At 44.1% G+C, this 16,503-nt stretch overlaps 1 protein-coding gene and 1 pseudogene across 1 annotated transcript; both read left to right on the forward strand.

Moving 5' to 3' along the window:
- The first annotated feature begins 2,364 nt into the window (after window positions 1-2,364).
- Window positions 2,365-2,577, forward strand: LOC118630257 (annotated as a pseudogene).
- A 9,623-nt stretch (window positions 2,578-12,200) lies between these two features.
- LOC118629320 (spermatogenesis-associated protein 31D1-like) lies at window positions 12,201-15,608 on the forward strand. Its single transcript, XM_036260360.1, has one exon. It carries the CDS (start codon window positions 12,201-12,203, stop codon window positions 15,606-15,608), a length of 3,408 nt encoding a protein of 1,135 aa, XP_036116253.1.
- Window positions 15,609-16,503: the final 895 nt, after the last annotated feature.

Raw genomic sequence — 16,503 nt, forward strand, 5'->3', positions numbered from 1 at the left:
AACAACAGAACAAGGAAAAACAAAGAACTACCAAGCCATCTAAGAAAATAGGAATTTGGGATCTTTAGAAAATTAAAAAGGCCTATACAACTCTGTGTGTGTGTGTGTGTGTGTGTGTGTGTGTGTGTGTGTGTAATCAAAACTCAGGCTGATTACTGTCATGACAACACAGCCCCACGAAAGAACACATTTGAACAAGCTGTCCTTCCTTTACTGTGCACTAAGTGAGAAAACGATGTATTAACCCAAGGCAAACAATCTTGTGAAATATGTCATTTCTATAAATAGAAAAATATATGACTCCAGGACTTCTGAAAGACAGTGAAAAGAGAAGCATCAGGAAACCCTTGTAAAGTTTAAATAAAATTAAGCCAATTTTCTAAGTAATCACAGGGAGAAAGAAAGAAAAATACCAAATTTTGGTAAGAATATATATCTATAGAGATAAATATTCCTGCTTATTTATGGATAAGATTTATAATCAGTTTTGTTTGTTTGTTTGTTTGTTTTTTATGAGGTCTTCTCCATCATTTTTATTTGGCTAAATCGCATTGAGCCCAGGGCATCCTGTTCGGAATTCTAGCTCTGTGGACTGCTTTGTGAACTGATGCACGTTTTTCAGCCTCACTGTCAAAGGCACGTTTTCCACCGCAAGCACACAGGCACAGCAGCCCTGCCTTTGCAGGACTCCGCACGCCACGGCGCCACGGGGGCCTACAGGTGGTTAACGTGGAGGCAGGGAAGGGGCGATTCTGCAGCCCTGCCGCACGGGGACCCTGCAGAAACTGCGAGGCTCCTAGACGAACTCCCCCAGCTCCCACTCTGCAGAAGCAGGCGCACGCATCTCCAAGTGGGGAACCCCGGCCGATGAGCCTCCATGGCTACGGAATCACTGCTCAGTGAGAGAGAGTTCTGGGCCCTGCTGTGCAGCTGTCAGGAGGAGAGAGGCATCCTTCATCCCATCCCCACACAGGCCTTTGGGCTTGGGGTGCAGATCCGCAGAGACAGTAAAGGTCCGGAGCCTAGAACACTCCTCAGGTGTTGGAGCAAGGCTAATGGAGAAAGACGCAGCCATCACGTGAAAACCCCAAAACAGGTTTCCATCCTTGTTCTCTGGGTGGCACTTCATTTGCCTTGACGACCGTTGCCAAGCCCCACAGAGCCTTTGGAAGCACGATAAACACCAAACAGCAGATTCCCTCCCCAAAGTCTACTAAACTACAAAAAGAATGATCATGACCAACATGACAAACGTCACTGCTATTGCTACCAGCTGTGCTCTGGGCAAGCCCAGAACTGTGAACACAGCAAGGCAAGGGGTGGTTGTTCTGGGGTTCGGGAGAGAACCCTGAGGTCAGGGAGGTGTGCATAACAGGAGCAGATGTAGCTCTCTGTCTTGAACATGTCAAGGACCATGACTTGTTATTCTAGCTCCCAGTGCTGGAACAGACAAATACAACTTGAAACTCTGCTCGTGAATGATTGGTTTAAATCGAAGTCAATAACTCCTTGAAATTTTTGCATCAGATTTTTCTTTGGACCATACAAAGTAAAGAATATGGAAGATAAAGGAAACTCTGAGCAAACCGTCAAGAATTTTGCCCTTTTCATTATTCTACCATGTTTGTATGTATGAGCATGTATATTACCCATAATTTCAATAGTGTTTTAAGAAGAAATTGTAACTTATCTTCGAGCCTCCTGGTGGTCTTTTTACTTCCTTTTGTTTGTATCTTGAAAAAATGCTTCTTGGATTTTTAAGCAAAATGTGACAGGTACTCTGATTAGAAAGGGAGCATAATACAACTCTAATAAAGAAAACTCTCAATTTGAGAAAAATACCTCAAGTTGAAAATTGAGAGGAATCACACTATGTAAGAAAAATTAATGAGTAGAGATGAATTCCAATATGATTTAGTGAAAATCTACATTTTGCAGATAAAATACATGCACTTTTTAAAAATGTGGGGGGGGGGGTTGGTTTGTTTTTGTTTTTGTTTTTTGAGAGAGAGAGAGAAACATTGATGTGAGAATGACAGCCGCCTCCTGCACACCCTCCACTGGGGGTCAAGCCTGCAACCTGGGCTGAGAATCGAACTGGTACCTCTCAGTCCATGGGATGATGCTCAATCCACTGAGTCACATGGGCCAGCCAAGAAGAATACATGCATTTTTATCCACGTAAAAAGAACTGAATTAGTCACTAAAAACTGGGAAATTGTGGTAGCAAAGAGCTGGTAGTAAGAACTGAATATAAATATAGATAAATCATACCCAAAAATAAAATTAGCTTTTGTTGCCCGTCCCCCTTACTGCATGTAGCTCGCTGTGCAGGCTGTCCCACACTCTTCATGCCTGGTGGCCATGCCTCACAAAGCTGAGGAAATCAATGACTTCCTGCTCACAGCCAGTAGAAAGGACACTACATCTGTCAAGATGAAGAAGAGTAAGGATAATGTGAAGTTTAAAGTCTGATGCAGCAGATACCTTTGTACCTTGGTCCTCACAGACAAAGGGAAGGCAGAGAAGCCGAAGCAGCCCCTGCCCTCAGGTTTCGCAGACAAGGACTTGAAATGAGCCAGACATGCTGATCTGAACAGAATTAGAAAGACAGGTATCATATGATCTCACTTATTTGTGGAATATAATGAACATAACAGTCTGAGGAATGGGGTAGTCCCAGAGACATGGAGGTGGGTACAGACTGACAATCCCCAGAAGAGGGGGTGGTGGGGGAGAGATAAACCACAGAACTTATATGCATGTATGCATGAACAATGGACATGGACAACAAAGCTGGGGACAGGACGGGGAGGGAGGGAGAGGGGGGAATCAGTGCGGGGGGAAAGGAGAAACATTTGTAACAAAAATAAATAAATTAATTAATAAAAAAATTTAAAATTACACACAAAGAGCCAAAACACATAAATATTATTCCTATAAAAATACGTAAAAATAAAAACTATTAAAATTAATTATGCAAAAATTGATGTGATTAAAATGTAATCTGAAATTAAAACCATAAAAGCATTACATTCCTAATATTTCATTAAAAAGAGTAAAAACTAATATTTTAATTATTAGATTACTACAGATTAATGATAATTTAGACCAAATGTTTATCTTCCAAACTACTATAATAAAAGCAAATAAAGCATTTTCTAACAAGATAGTACTCACCAATTTTTAAATGACAACAACCAAATAAATTATAACTAGGCTGAGAAAATTCAGACACTGTCTGGATAAGTCAAATTGGCTTTAAAACAACATTCAATAATTAGTTGCCTACAGAAGGGAACTCAAAATGGTACAGGACAGCTTTTTATTAACAGATGAAAAACTATATTCAAGCAAACATAGATATATTGTTATCAAGGTAAAATTAAAGCAAAAATGTTGAGTTCAGGGTAAAAGTGCTGTTTTATATTGATAAAGCCAGAATTAATAGTGTAGATGTAGCAGTACTGAAACTGTAAGCAAGGGGGAATAATTGAAATACAAGTGAAATAGTAAAATTTTAAAATAGTATCAGCTCATGGTAAGTCATATAGGAAAAATATTAGAATATCAGGATATTTGAATAGTGGCATATATCAAATTGTTTACTTGCAGAGAATATACCCTTTTTGGAAATATGCATCATTTATAAAACTGATTATGTAAAATATCATTAAATATATTTAAAGACTTAACCCCAAATAGTTTATCCATATTCTCATATCACAACCAATAAAGATATATATAAACATATAAATAATAAACAATAGAAATAGTGTTTTAAAGCACTAAATATTCTCCTAAGTACTCTCTAGGAAATAATGCAAGAATACTATTTAGAAAATAATCAAAAGGAATATTACATTGCAAACCAATGTTATTAATGACTATAGTCAGAAACAAATTTATGCCATCAAATACTTCACTATAAAAATGAAAAGAGAAATCACTTTAGCCCTGGCTGGTTTGGCTCAGCGGTTGGAGCATCGGCCTGCGGTCCAGGGAGATTTGGGTTTGGTTCCCGCTAAGGGCATGTACCTCTGTTGCAGTTTGTCCCCAGCCCTGGTTGGTCGTGCGGGTGGCAGCCACTCGATGTGTCCCTTTCACGTCGATGTCTCTCTCTCTCTCTCTCTCTATCCCACCCACTCTATCTGAACAAAATATCGAAAAAAATGTCCTTGGGTGAGGATAATAAATAAATAAATAAATAAATAAATAAATAAATAAATAAGAAAACACTTTATTCTCCAACTCAGACCAAAAGACAAAGACATAGAGAAAGGACCAAAGCTCACCTGAGAAAGTATAAAAAAGGAAGTGATAAAAGATACAAAGAAAAATAAATTATAAAACAGAGGTGGAATTTATCAATTAACCAAGAAACTAGAGAGAACACCAACATAATAAATGAAGTTCTAGAAAATCTAATATAACATAAAGAAAAATGCAAAGGTATTAATATAAAAATTATTACTATAAAAGAAGATATTCACAGTATAAATTAAAATTTTTTAAAGTATAAGCAAATAAACAAAATCATATCAACCCACTCTGAAACCCCAAGAAGTCCTGGAACACAGAAAAACCCTCCTCCTTCACCATTTCACATGAAGCAGTGTAGGCTATTTGCTTAAATGTCCTGGGATTACATTCTAATATGATAATCTATCAAAAAAGTGAGGAGCCCTGGCAGTGTGGCTAATTGGCTTAGTGTTGTCCCATGCACCAAAAGGTCTCCAGTTCCATCCACAGGTGGGGCTGGATCCCCAGTAGTGGCCTGCAGGAGGCAGCTGGTCAATGTCTCTCTCTCTCACATCCATGTTTCTCTTTCTCATTCTCTCTCCCTCTCCCTTCCCTCCCCTCTAAAATCAATTTAAAAACCCATATTTAAAAAAAAGAGAGATGGAAGAATCCCATATGGGAGGAATACATATGGAAAAATCAAAATAAAATTGATATTCTATAATACCCAGGGCACATATTAATTAACATTAGAAAATTCATATAAAGTAAAATAAAAAAATAATTTATAGATTAATAAGAAAAACAATAATTATACTCAAGTAAATACAAAAATCCATTTATAAGATTCAAGATACATTCCTAATAATACTACTAAAAATTTGGGATAGAAGGGTATTTTCTCAATATTAAAAATCTTTATTCAAAACAAATAATTAATATTATATATACAATGTAATACTAAGGTTTTTCCTAATATAATAAATAGATGTGCTCTTTATATCTTATATAGGTAATATTTCTTTGATGATCTTAACAAAGCAAGATGCAAAATTAAACAGCATATATTACTGAAAGAAAGACACAATGATATGTAAACCTCTACAAATAGTTTACTACATCTCTATAAAACTCAAAGGAATTAACTAAAATATATTAGACTTAAATAAAAAATTTAGTAAAGTTACAGATAAAGGAGGCCTTTCTAAATTTTAAAGACCTTCAATATATAGGGTGTGGCAAAAGTAGGCTTACAGTTGTTTATAAGATAATTAAAAAATAATATTACAAGAATAAAACCTTTGTGTTTCATGTATTTACAGCTCTAAACCTTGTATTTCTTTATGAGTTCATTCAAGAAATACTTATTGAGTACCTGTTGTATGCCAACCGCTGCTCCAAGGAGCTGGGAACTCAGTAGTAAACAAGCCAGAGTCCCTTCCTGTGTGGAGATTATAATCCACTGGGACAATCAGACTAAACAAGTAAATACTTGTATAATATAACTTCAGGTAGCAAAAGTGCTCTGAAGGAAAATAATACAGGAAAGAGGAATAGAGAATGCTGAGAGAGTGTATTTTAGACATTATATTAGCTTCTATTGCTGCATAACAAATCACCACAAACTTAGTGGCTTAAAGCAACACACATGTATTATCTCATGTTATCCAAGACCAGGAATCAAGGCCTACTGTTCCCTGGGTTCTCTGCTTAAGTCTCACAAGGTTGTGGTCAAGAGTCAGCCAGGGCTGGGTCAGATCCGAGGTTTGGGGTCCTCTTCCAGACTCATGTTTGTTGGCAGAATTCAGTTCCTGCAGCTATAGAACTCGTGAAGATAGAGGGACAATGTCTGTACCTGCTTCTTCATCTTCTAAGGGCTACTCTGATTAGGCAAGGCCCACCCTGGGTAATCTGCACTCAGTCAATGATTAGTAACCTAATCATGGGAGTTAGATCTCACTGAATCACAGGTTCTACTTGCAATGGGACAATACACCCAGGAGTGAGATCATGGGGGCCACCTTAGAATTATCCCTACAAGAGACAGCATGTTCAGGGAAGGACTTTCCATGTTAGTTATTTTTTTTTTTTTAATCTTTATTGTTGAATGTAGAATGTATTACAGATGTTCCACATTTTTCCCCCAATGACTCTCTCCTCCCCACTCCCGCCCCTCTCCTGCCTTTTCCCACACTATTGTCTGTGTCCATTGGTTATGCATATAAGTTCTTTGGTTTATTTCTTCCCACCCACCCCCACCCCATTTCCCTTTGAGGTTTGTCAGTCTAGAATAAATTTGTACTTCCTAATCCCTTCACCTATTTCACCCATTCCCCCAACCCCCCTCCCATCTGGCAACCAACAAAATGTTCTCTGTATCTATAAGAATGTTTCTGTTCTACCTGTTCATTTTGTTTGTAGATTCCATTGTTGATAGATATGTATTCATTGCCATTTTGTTTGTTCATATATTTTATCTTTTTCTTCAAAAAGACCCTTCATCATTTCATATAATAACAGTTTGGTGGTGATGAACTCTTTTAACTTTTTCTTGTCTGGGAAACTCTTTATATGGCCATCGATTCTAAATGATAGCTTTGCAGGATAGAGTAATCTTGGTTGTAGAGTAATCTTGTTGCTTTTCATCACTCTGAATTTTTCTTGCCACTCCCTTCTGGCCTGCAAAGTTTCTTTTGAGAAATCAGCTGACAGCCTAATGGGAACTCCCTTGTAGGTAACTAGCTGCCTTTCTCGCTGCTTTTAAGATTCTCTGTTTGTTTTGAACCTTTTGCATTTTGATGATGATATGTCTTGGTGTGGGCCTCTTGGGGTTCATCTTGTTTGGGACTCTCTGTGCTTCCTGGACTTGTATGTCTGTTTCCTTCACCAAGTTAGGAAAGTTTTCTGCCATTATTGTTTCAAACAGGTTTTCGATTTCTTGTTGTCTCTCTCCTTCTGGCACCCCCAAGATGCGAATGTTGGCCCGCTTGAAGTTGCCCTAGAGGCTCCTTACACTATCCTCATTGTTTTGGATTCTTTTTTCTTTTTGCTGTTCTGATTGGGCATTTTTTGCTTCCTTATATTCCAAATCGATGGTTTGCTCCTTGGATTTACATACTCTATTATTGAAGCTGTGTAAATTATTCTTTATTTCAGTTAATGCCTCCTTCAATTCTGACTGTGCATCCATAATTTCTGACTGGTCCTTTTTTATGCTCTTGAGGCCCTCACTAAGTTCACTGAGGTTCTCACTGAGTTCATTGAGGATCCTTATAAGCAGTATTTTGAACTCAGCATCTGTTAGGTTGCTTATCTCCATTTCGCTTAGTTCTTTTCTTGGGGTTTTGTTCTGTTCTTTCATTTGGGACCTGTTTCTTTGTCTCCTCATTTTGGCTGCCTCCTGTGTTTGTTTCTGTGTATTACTTAACAAGAGGTATGGGGCTAGCTGACACCAGATGCTGCTTGTTTGAAAGAATTTAGGAAAGACCTGAAGCAGGATCCAAGACAGGCCAATCCTATGGTTAAGCAAGTGGCAACAGCTTGGGTGGGCCTGAAAGTTGGGTGGGGCGGGGCCTCAGGGAGTCACCAGGGCGGGGCTACCAGTGTGAGCCAGGTTGCTGGAGTCCCAGATATGGCCGCTGTCTGCCGCCCCAGGGAAGGACTCACCAAAGGAACAAAGGCCTCTGACAGCATGTTTATCCCAGAGAAAGCCCCCTCTCCAGCCCTCGCTCCAGTGCCAAACAGCTCAGTTCTTCCTTGTATGTCTCTGGTGCCCCTCGAGCTGCCTCCCCTCCAAGCTTAGAGGGAGAGAGTCCGATAAGTCCATGTGCGGGTCCTTTAAGGAGCTGCCTGGGGCTCCAGCCGCTTCAGCCTCCCTGAGCCTCAGTTCCCGCTGGTTTTTCCAGCCAGAAGTTATGGGGATTCTTTTTCTGGCACTGGAACCCTGAGCGGGGTACCTGGTGTGGGACGGGGACCCCCTCAGTCCTCAGGAAGGACCTTCCCAGCTGAGGTGTCTTCCTGATTTTTATCTGTTACAAGTGGGTGTGGGACCAGCCCCTCTGCCTCCACCCCTCCTACCATCTCGATGTGGCTGCTGCTTTAATTCCGTCGTTGTAGGACTTCCATTCAGCTTGATTTCAGGTGGTTTTGAATGATGGTTGTTCTGTAGTTTAGTTGTAACTTTGATGTGGTTGTGGGAGGACGCGATACCGCGTTTACTACGCCGCCATCTTGACCGGAAGTCCATGTTAGTTACTTTTGAGCAAAGACCTGGAAAAAAATTCAGGGACTGAGCTCTATAAAGGTAACTAGTAAAAAAATTAAAAATACATTATGGGACTGGCTTTCTTGACTCACATTATATTTCTGTTGGCCATACTAGGACAGACACTGGACAAATGCCTTATACCACAGCTGAAAATAAGCACTAAGTGCATTCCTGTTTTACCAATGAGGACACCGAGGTTCCAAGAGGTTGACTAACACCCTCAAGTTCATGCGGTCAAACGTGGGAAGACCAGGATGTGAGCCGAGGTGAGGAACCAAGCTGCACAGCAGGACACAGGAATACCACCTGCGCTGTCACTCAGGGGACACACCCAGGAGCACTCAGGGCGGGCTTAATGCTCCACTGTCACTGTTTTGAGGTTCTTAATTTTATCTAACTCGGGTTTGTAAGTGAAGTCCGAGGAGACAATGGTGCACGCCCATGAGCAGAGGGGATGCCCGCTAGGTACCTGCCTTTCCATTTACATACAGCATATGGGAAGCCCCCGGGCACAGATGCCACTGGACCCATGATGGCGAGAGTTCAGTGAGACTCAACATGAGCACAGGGTAAGTATGTCATGTCCATGACTACGTAAACGGGAGCGCGGACGGCCCTGAGAGGCTACATCCTTTCCATTTGAACCAGATGCCTTTGGGGATCCTGAAAACAGCTGCACCCATGTGGTCCAGCGCAGGGGTAGTGATCGGGACGGGAGTGAGGGAGCACTGAGGAGGGTCCCTAGGAATCTGAAAACTTCTGAGAATCCTAAACTAATGACTTATCTCCAGTGAGCCCCCCTAAATAGCAGCACGTTATTCTAGCACAGCTTCTGGAACACACTCCCCCTTGGAGACAATAGAACTGAGTATATTCTGAAATCTGGGACCGGACTTCTGTGTAGTGATGGACCTCAACTGGGAAGATGTCATGGGGTTGTCTGGGGATCTCACTGTGCCCACCACCACCTGAACCACCCCCATGGCTGCCTGAAGTGTCCTGGGGAGAGCTTTATTCCAGAACTTAGGGGTAGATATATGTAAAATATGTGTGATGTATTCCTGGGAGGGATGGTGTTTTAAACATTTATTGTTCATTTATAACTTACTGATAAAAACTAAAATTTGCTACTTGACATTCACAAAACTAAGAAAGTCTAAAGAAACTTTAAGTTCTGTACCCAGGTTTGTGTAATTTGGATTTGAGGACATATATGGTCCTCGGTGTAAATGTCTGGGCACAAGCATAATTTCCAGGCAGGACCTCAGACTTGTAAGGTAGTGGACATGGTGACACTGAAAGTCAAGGTCTCCAAACATTAAAGGGGACCCAGGAAATATCTGGATTACAGATGACGCAAACAAGAGCCCTTATTAAGGTAAATATATAACATGTTAAAAGGGAAATTGAAAAACAGGATAGCAGAGTAGGGCAGAAGGACCTAGAGGCCCAAGAGGGCTGGAGGAAATCTGGTGGGCTGGTGTGGGGAGGGGCTGTGGACACATCCTCTTGAAGGTGTACCCTCCCCCACCCTCAGAAACCCTGTGTGACTCCACAATGCTCTGTGATGCAGGCCTGGCAATAAAGTCAAGAGTCTGCACTCTCAGAGCTCAAGCAGCTTTGCCATTCTGAAAATGGAACCCAGTCTATTTCTCAATAGCCTACGAGAGCTTTATCTGAGCTTCTGCTCAGAATCTTTAGACAGTAACAGCAACCTAATTTACATCTGTGTGTTGTGTTTGCTCCTCCTCTTCTTCATTTTCACTGTGGTAATTCCATCCATCCCAGCCTTCTGGAAAAATGAACACACACGAAAGGTAAGAAACCCTGAGCAAGCACCAACAGACCAGGGGAAGAGACCAGGCAGGTCTAGGGGTTCAGGGAGGACTTGGGTTTCCATAGGAGTCTCACAGACCATCTGGGTGTGGTGGCAGGTTTCTGGCTACAAACACAGTGGTTCCCTGGTTCTGGGTCAAGTTATTCAGAGACTTGGGGATCTGTGTAGGACATCAGAGTTAACCAGCACTTTGTCACGAGTCATACTCCCGTCAGGCATCACTGGACCAACCCTTTGTGTTCGGCTGGTCAGGAGAGCAGTGCTGAGCCTCTGAGAGCCTCTGAGCAGAGGCTGCAGCCTGAGCACCGTCCAAGGGTACAGGGTCCTCTCTGAGGAAACAGACATGACTGCAGACCTCAGATTATGTGCCTCAGTGAGCAGAGGACCTCTGAGAACACCAAGTGTGGACCTCGTAGACAAAATCCTTCCTTGAGTTTTTTAAGAAGAAAAAAATTAAAACATTGAAAATGAACACAAGGAAGGGACACAAAGTTCTATTAATTACAATGCATTGGTCAGCTCAGAGAGACACTGTTCTTGGATAATAAATGTCTGAGTTTCCGAGGGAGAGGAGTGAGAAATGAGTCCCAACCCCTTACTCTTTCCTTTGTGTTCTCAGCGTCAGGGCAGAGCCAAGAGGAGAAGGAAAGGTGGGACACCGAAAGGTAAGGTTCCGCCTATTCCACCCGAGCTCCCCACGGGGACCCTTTCTCTCTCCTTCCATGAGGCACCAGGTCCATGATCTCTGTGTCACTTGGTAGATACACCTGCTCAGGAAACAGAGCCCTCAGAGGAGAGGCTCATGGAAAGACAGAACCTGAGACACTTCTCAGATTCCCTGCTCTGCCGTCCCTGGGTTTGAAGCAGTGAGGGACCTTGGCCATGGGTGTTGCTCCATAGACGGCGAGAGTCAGAACTTCTGTCTCCTGACTTTGTGAAAGTACTTTGGATGGAGGATGATCAGATTCCTCTTTGTTGTAACCACTAACCTCTTTGCTTCACAGAGTTGTTTAGAGCAAATGAGATAATGTGTTTAAAAGTACTTTATAAATGAAGTAACCCATATACATGGGGACCTTATTAATGTTAACATTGACCACTTGACTTCATCTACTAACTTCTGGGGCTTTAAGAGTCTCATATCCCATTGGTCGCCCATATAGGGACTCCTGTTTAATGCCTATGCATCTACCTTCATTGCATGTAACCCACTCTCCTGATTTCCCAGGTTCAGGATATTACCACAGGGAAGAGGAAAAAAACAGCCTGATTTCTATCTTGAGAAGGTGACTAGTCTTTCCCCCCTTTTCCTGATCTCTCTGTAGCATGTTCTACGCAATTCCAGGGATCCAGTGGAGCCTTCCGTAGTCATGGGAAGGGTTGCCATAGGAACGGGCATGTGAGTGAATGCCTTGGGGTGGGTGCTGCTGAGTGCACTGTGAAGTCATGGGTGTGGAGCAATGGGAAGGGGCAGCAGGCTTCAGGTGGCCCCACCCCCACCGGGCCAGTAGGTCCTCCTCTCCTTGTTCTAGTCCTGGCTGCAGCTTTGTACCTCCTGTCTCCTGCAGCCCCCTGGGCCAGCATCATGATAACAGCTGCATTCGTCAACTTTTATGTCCAGACCCCTCCTGTGAGGTGTGTAATAATGCAACCGCTGAAATCAAGGAGCTGCTGTACTCAGAGGGCCTGGAAGAGTCTACTCCCTCTGTGTCCCCTTGGGCTCCCACAGCTCCTGCGACTGAGCCATTGTTCACTCAGTCCTCTGCCATCTCAGCAGTCCCTCCAGGGGACCTGATACCACCTCCTCTGCCTGAGCCTTTCCCCCCTCCCCCCTCCATTCTCTCCCCTAACCCAATGACCCCCTTGGGTAGTTTTCTGTCACCCTCATCACCGGGTCAAACCCTGTCTCCAGAGCCTTTTCCTCCCTTGGAATCCAAATTCCCAGTGCACTGTTCCCCACCCCAACCCAAAGACTTGCTCTCTTCAACCTCGACACAATGTGATTTCCATCAAGAGTTTTCTGCCCTCCATTCCACAAAGACCTCTTTTGGGGGAGACACTGCAGCCAAACTTATAGATCCTAGACACCTCCCATTTCTCAGCTCTGATGAGCATGACTCGGTACAGCAGTCCTCATATCCTAAAAACTGGAAGGACCTTTTAAAGCAAAAATTTACCCAGTTTTTCTGGGGTCTTCCGTCTTTGCACAGCGAGTCCTTGACCTCTGCTGTCCATGTCTCAGGTGACTATTCCTCAATCATTATTTTCAATAGCATCTCAAATGCCTCCACAGGCCAAGAATACCCAGCACTTCCTTATTTCCTACCTGCATCCTTGCCTGAGGGCCAACCTCAATCCTTGCCTCCAACCCTACCTCTCACTGAGCTCCAACCCCAGGCCCACCATCAATCCCCACTCCCAAGCCTACCATCCAGTCCCACACCCCAATTTAGAGTCTCTGGAGTATATGTCCATACACCCCAGAATGAATCAGAATGTCTCACCTCATCTGAAATTCAACACCTGAAACGGAATGTGTTGGAGAAGAAACAGGAAAGTTTGTGGGATTCACCCTCTGTGATTCAAAATCCCAAGAAAGACTCCTGTCCTTCAGCTCCCACCTCTCCTTACTGCCAGTCCGCTAATGTCCGTGTTTCAATCTCCACTGATCCTGCAGAGTTTTCTGTCAACAGTGAACGTCAAGAGAAATTTGAGCATCACCTTAGAAAGGGGCTCATCCAACAACAGCAGGGCCTGCCCGACAAGGTCCACGAATCCCTGTCACTGATGAGGCCACTGAGTGACTGCTCAGGCATATCGAAGTCAAAGAGCAGTTATGGCCTCTCACAGGTATCTGTGTACAAGGGCCAGAGTAGCAAAAATCTACATATTGGATTGAGCCAACCAGGAAGCTTCTACGAGAGGGCTTCAGACCTGTTTCAGCTAGAGGAGGATGAGGGGAAGGATGAGAGAGAGAGACAAGGGGGTGATCCAAAAGATCATTTGCTAAGAGACTCAGAGAGCTCTTCACATAAAGATGTAGGAAATGACACTTACATGATGAGTCTGTCAGGGGAAAACTCAATGATGTCAGGACAGAGTGTAAATCAGAGACAGCTGGAAAGTGTCCTGAAAGGACATCCAAGCAAAAAGTTTGAGAACATCGATAAGGGTAGGCACACTGGGACTGTGCATAGTTCACGGCACACGATCGGGCAGACTCCTGGGAAGCCCCACACCGAAACAGCACGGAGCAGTGGGCCAGCCCCCGTGGGTGGGGGCTGCCGCCTGAGTACATGCCAGGAGCTTTCCTTCCTTCAGTCCAGCGCTCAGCAGATGCTGGAAGCCCACATTACTGAGTTTCGTACAAGGATGGTGCAGGGCCTTCCCCCCATAGTCCGTAAGTCCATAGAGACCTTTAAATTGAGAGATACTTCACCCCCTTCCTTGATTGTTTCCAAGTCTTCCTCTTCAACCAACCTGGTTTCTGAGGTGAGCTCCGAATCTGGGGGCTTCACAGCCCTGAGAGGAAACTCTAAATCCCCCCACGTGGACAGAGAGGGACCAGAGAATTCAGCCACCATCCTGAATCTTCCTCTCCCTGCCACCCCACTTGTGGACAAGGAAGGACAAGGGACCCTGACAAATTCACCCTCTGATATCAGACAAGGACTTTCAGAAGAACTACAAAAGATTCTGAATGCCAAAAAGATTCTTCTGCCTGTCACAAACAGTACCATTAGCAAAACAAGTGAGAGACATACTCCGAGACCCAACATTCGACCCCCAAAGCTGCCCACAGTGCAAGCAGGGACCGGGCATGAGCTGAAGGACAAGACTGTGAATGCCAGTGACAGAGCAGAAATACCACGGGGCACAAATGGGGAGAAGTCAGAACCTGCTTCCATGCCCACCGTGAAGAAGACAGTTAGGGCCGAGGAGCTCGATGCTCTTCGATCCAAATCTAGTGACCTCTTAACAACCAGCAAACCAGAAATTTCCCAAAAGATAAATGTGGATGAGAATAAAGGAGAAACTACTGTGACCACTGAAGAGTCCCCACCAAAAATGTCAGATTCCAAATTATCAGACTTACAGAAGCAACTCATTGATGAGTTAAAGTCTAAACTGGAGAAGGGGAACCACAGCCAGGCCCAAGGCCAACCCACTGACACGCACCATGACTCGGACAGCTTGACTTGCAAAGCCTCCCTGTCTCCCGCTCAGGATGTCTCCACTGTGGACACGGGAGCTGTCCAGGTGCTGCATGTCCATTTGGAGGACAGAGGAGTCAGTATGGAGCACAGGCAGGAACCTTGGGTTCCTAAGAACGTCTTGAGGATTTGTGAGGATAAGCGTTTCCCACCAGCTGTAAAGAAAGTGAGCCCCGCAGGCTCCCGATCAGAAGAGCTTGGAGGAGGAGATGCAGGGTTGAGAAGTGGAGGAGATGCAGGGTTGAGGCCTTCCCAAGCTAGAAGGAAGAGATTTCCTTCTCAGGACACAGCATTAGAGGAGATGCTTGGTGGCAAGCCTCCCCAGACCCTGCCACAGAAGGGACAATCTCCAGACAGCCTTTTCATAAGTAAAATGAAGACCTTTTTCCAATGGCTTCATCCCGAGAGAAAATTCACAGAGCAAGAACACTCCCAGAACAAGGGCAGGCCCATATCATCTGCACAGAGCAGAGGCCCAGTCAAAAGTAGAACCCCCTTTCCTGGGAGGATGAAGGTTCAGAGAGTCAGGTCTGACATTGGGAAGTTCCCAGAAGAGAAACAGAGGCGTCGGCATGCAGTCGATACCACCTGCCCTCAGGAGCCCCTTCCCTCTGCAGTGGAGTTCGGGAAAGCTCAGCAGAAGGCAGCAGTGGGGGCCCGGGCAGAGCCTGTCCAGGGGCATCCATTCCGCTCCAGGACTCCCTCCTGTAAAGTGACACATACCAAGTCCGGCCGCCAAGCAGCCATCTTCGCTGGCCAGAGCTCTGCAAGTAGTAGACAGACCAGAAACAAGGGCAGACACCCCCAGAAAGTTGTGGCATTAAAGGATCAGCAACTATGTCAGAAGCACCCCCAATCTGTGCCCCGCAGGGGGACTGTGCCCCGTCCAAGCCCCACCTTCAGGCCTCAAGCTGCCCAGGGACCTCCTGCTGCTCTCACCACTGCTGAAGGCACTGAGTTCAGAGATCAGTCTCCACGACTTAGACCAAAAACGCTTCCCCAAAATTTCCAGGGGAAAAAAATTCCCAAAGTTCCCACAGCCAAATAATTGCCTCCTTGTGAAGAATACTAACTTGTCTAATGAAATTTTCTCTAACAATAGTGATGTCTTTTCTGTGTCCTGTGTTGGGACATGGGTTTGGGGTATCTCAGGGCTTGTGCTTAGGAAAAGGAGTTAGTTCAGCTCCTACTGATTGCCTCCTTTGGCTTCCTAAAGTGACCAGTCCCCTGGACTCCTGTTGAGAAACAATCACGTGTCCTCCCCTGAAGCCAACTTCCTCCCGATGAAGTTTGGGAGGTGGGCTCTGCCTCCTCCTCACAGCTCAGCCTTGGTGAACACGGACAGCAGCCTGCACCTGCCCCTCGGGGATGCTTTACATCCTTTAGGGCAGAAGGGAAGACAGGCCGTCTGTAGCTGAAGATGAAGGATGTGTACATTTCTCAGAGATATCAGTGAAAAACAGACAGTGGCTTAATCATTCTTTCTGAGAGGATCCCTCAGGTGGGTGAACCCTGAATGGGAGTGTTTGGGGGGATGTTGCTGCAGTGGATCCTGGGCTGGTTGGGGTAGGGCTAGGAACAGAAATAGACCTTATTCAAAGATCTTTCTTGTGGGTCATGTTAACATGTTAGGGAAGCACATACTTTAACCTGAAGTGTGCCTACTGGAAAGGCACCTTGAAAAAGTGGTTCCCATCTCCAGTTATTTCTTCAAGCTGAGGGATTGATGATATGTATGTGTGTGTGTGTATATATATATATATATATATATATATATATATATATTTTTTTTTTTTTTTTTGCTGAGCAAAAGCATCACTCAGCTCTCAGTGGTAGGAATGAATGTTAACCAGGCAGGCACCTACCTCCCAGGTAAAATAAAGCTGAAAAGAAAAAGATGCCTTAGAATGAGTGAGAAAGGAAGAATCAATGAAGGGAAAGAG

The sequence above is a fragment of the Molossus molossus genome, unplaced genomic scaffold (genome assembly GCF_014108415.1).
Source record: "Molossus molossus isolate mMolMol1 unplaced genomic scaffold, mMolMol1.p scaffold_m16_p_14, whole genome shotgun sequence".
NCBI classification, from domain to species: Eukaryota; Metazoa; Chordata; class Mammalia; order Chiroptera; family Molossidae; genus Molossus; species Molossus molossus.

Coding starts and splice junctions, on each gene's coding strand:
- LOC118629320 (XM_036260360.1), top strand. CDS start 12,201: ATGACCCCCTTGGGTAGTTTTCTGTCACCCTCATCACCGGGTCAAACC.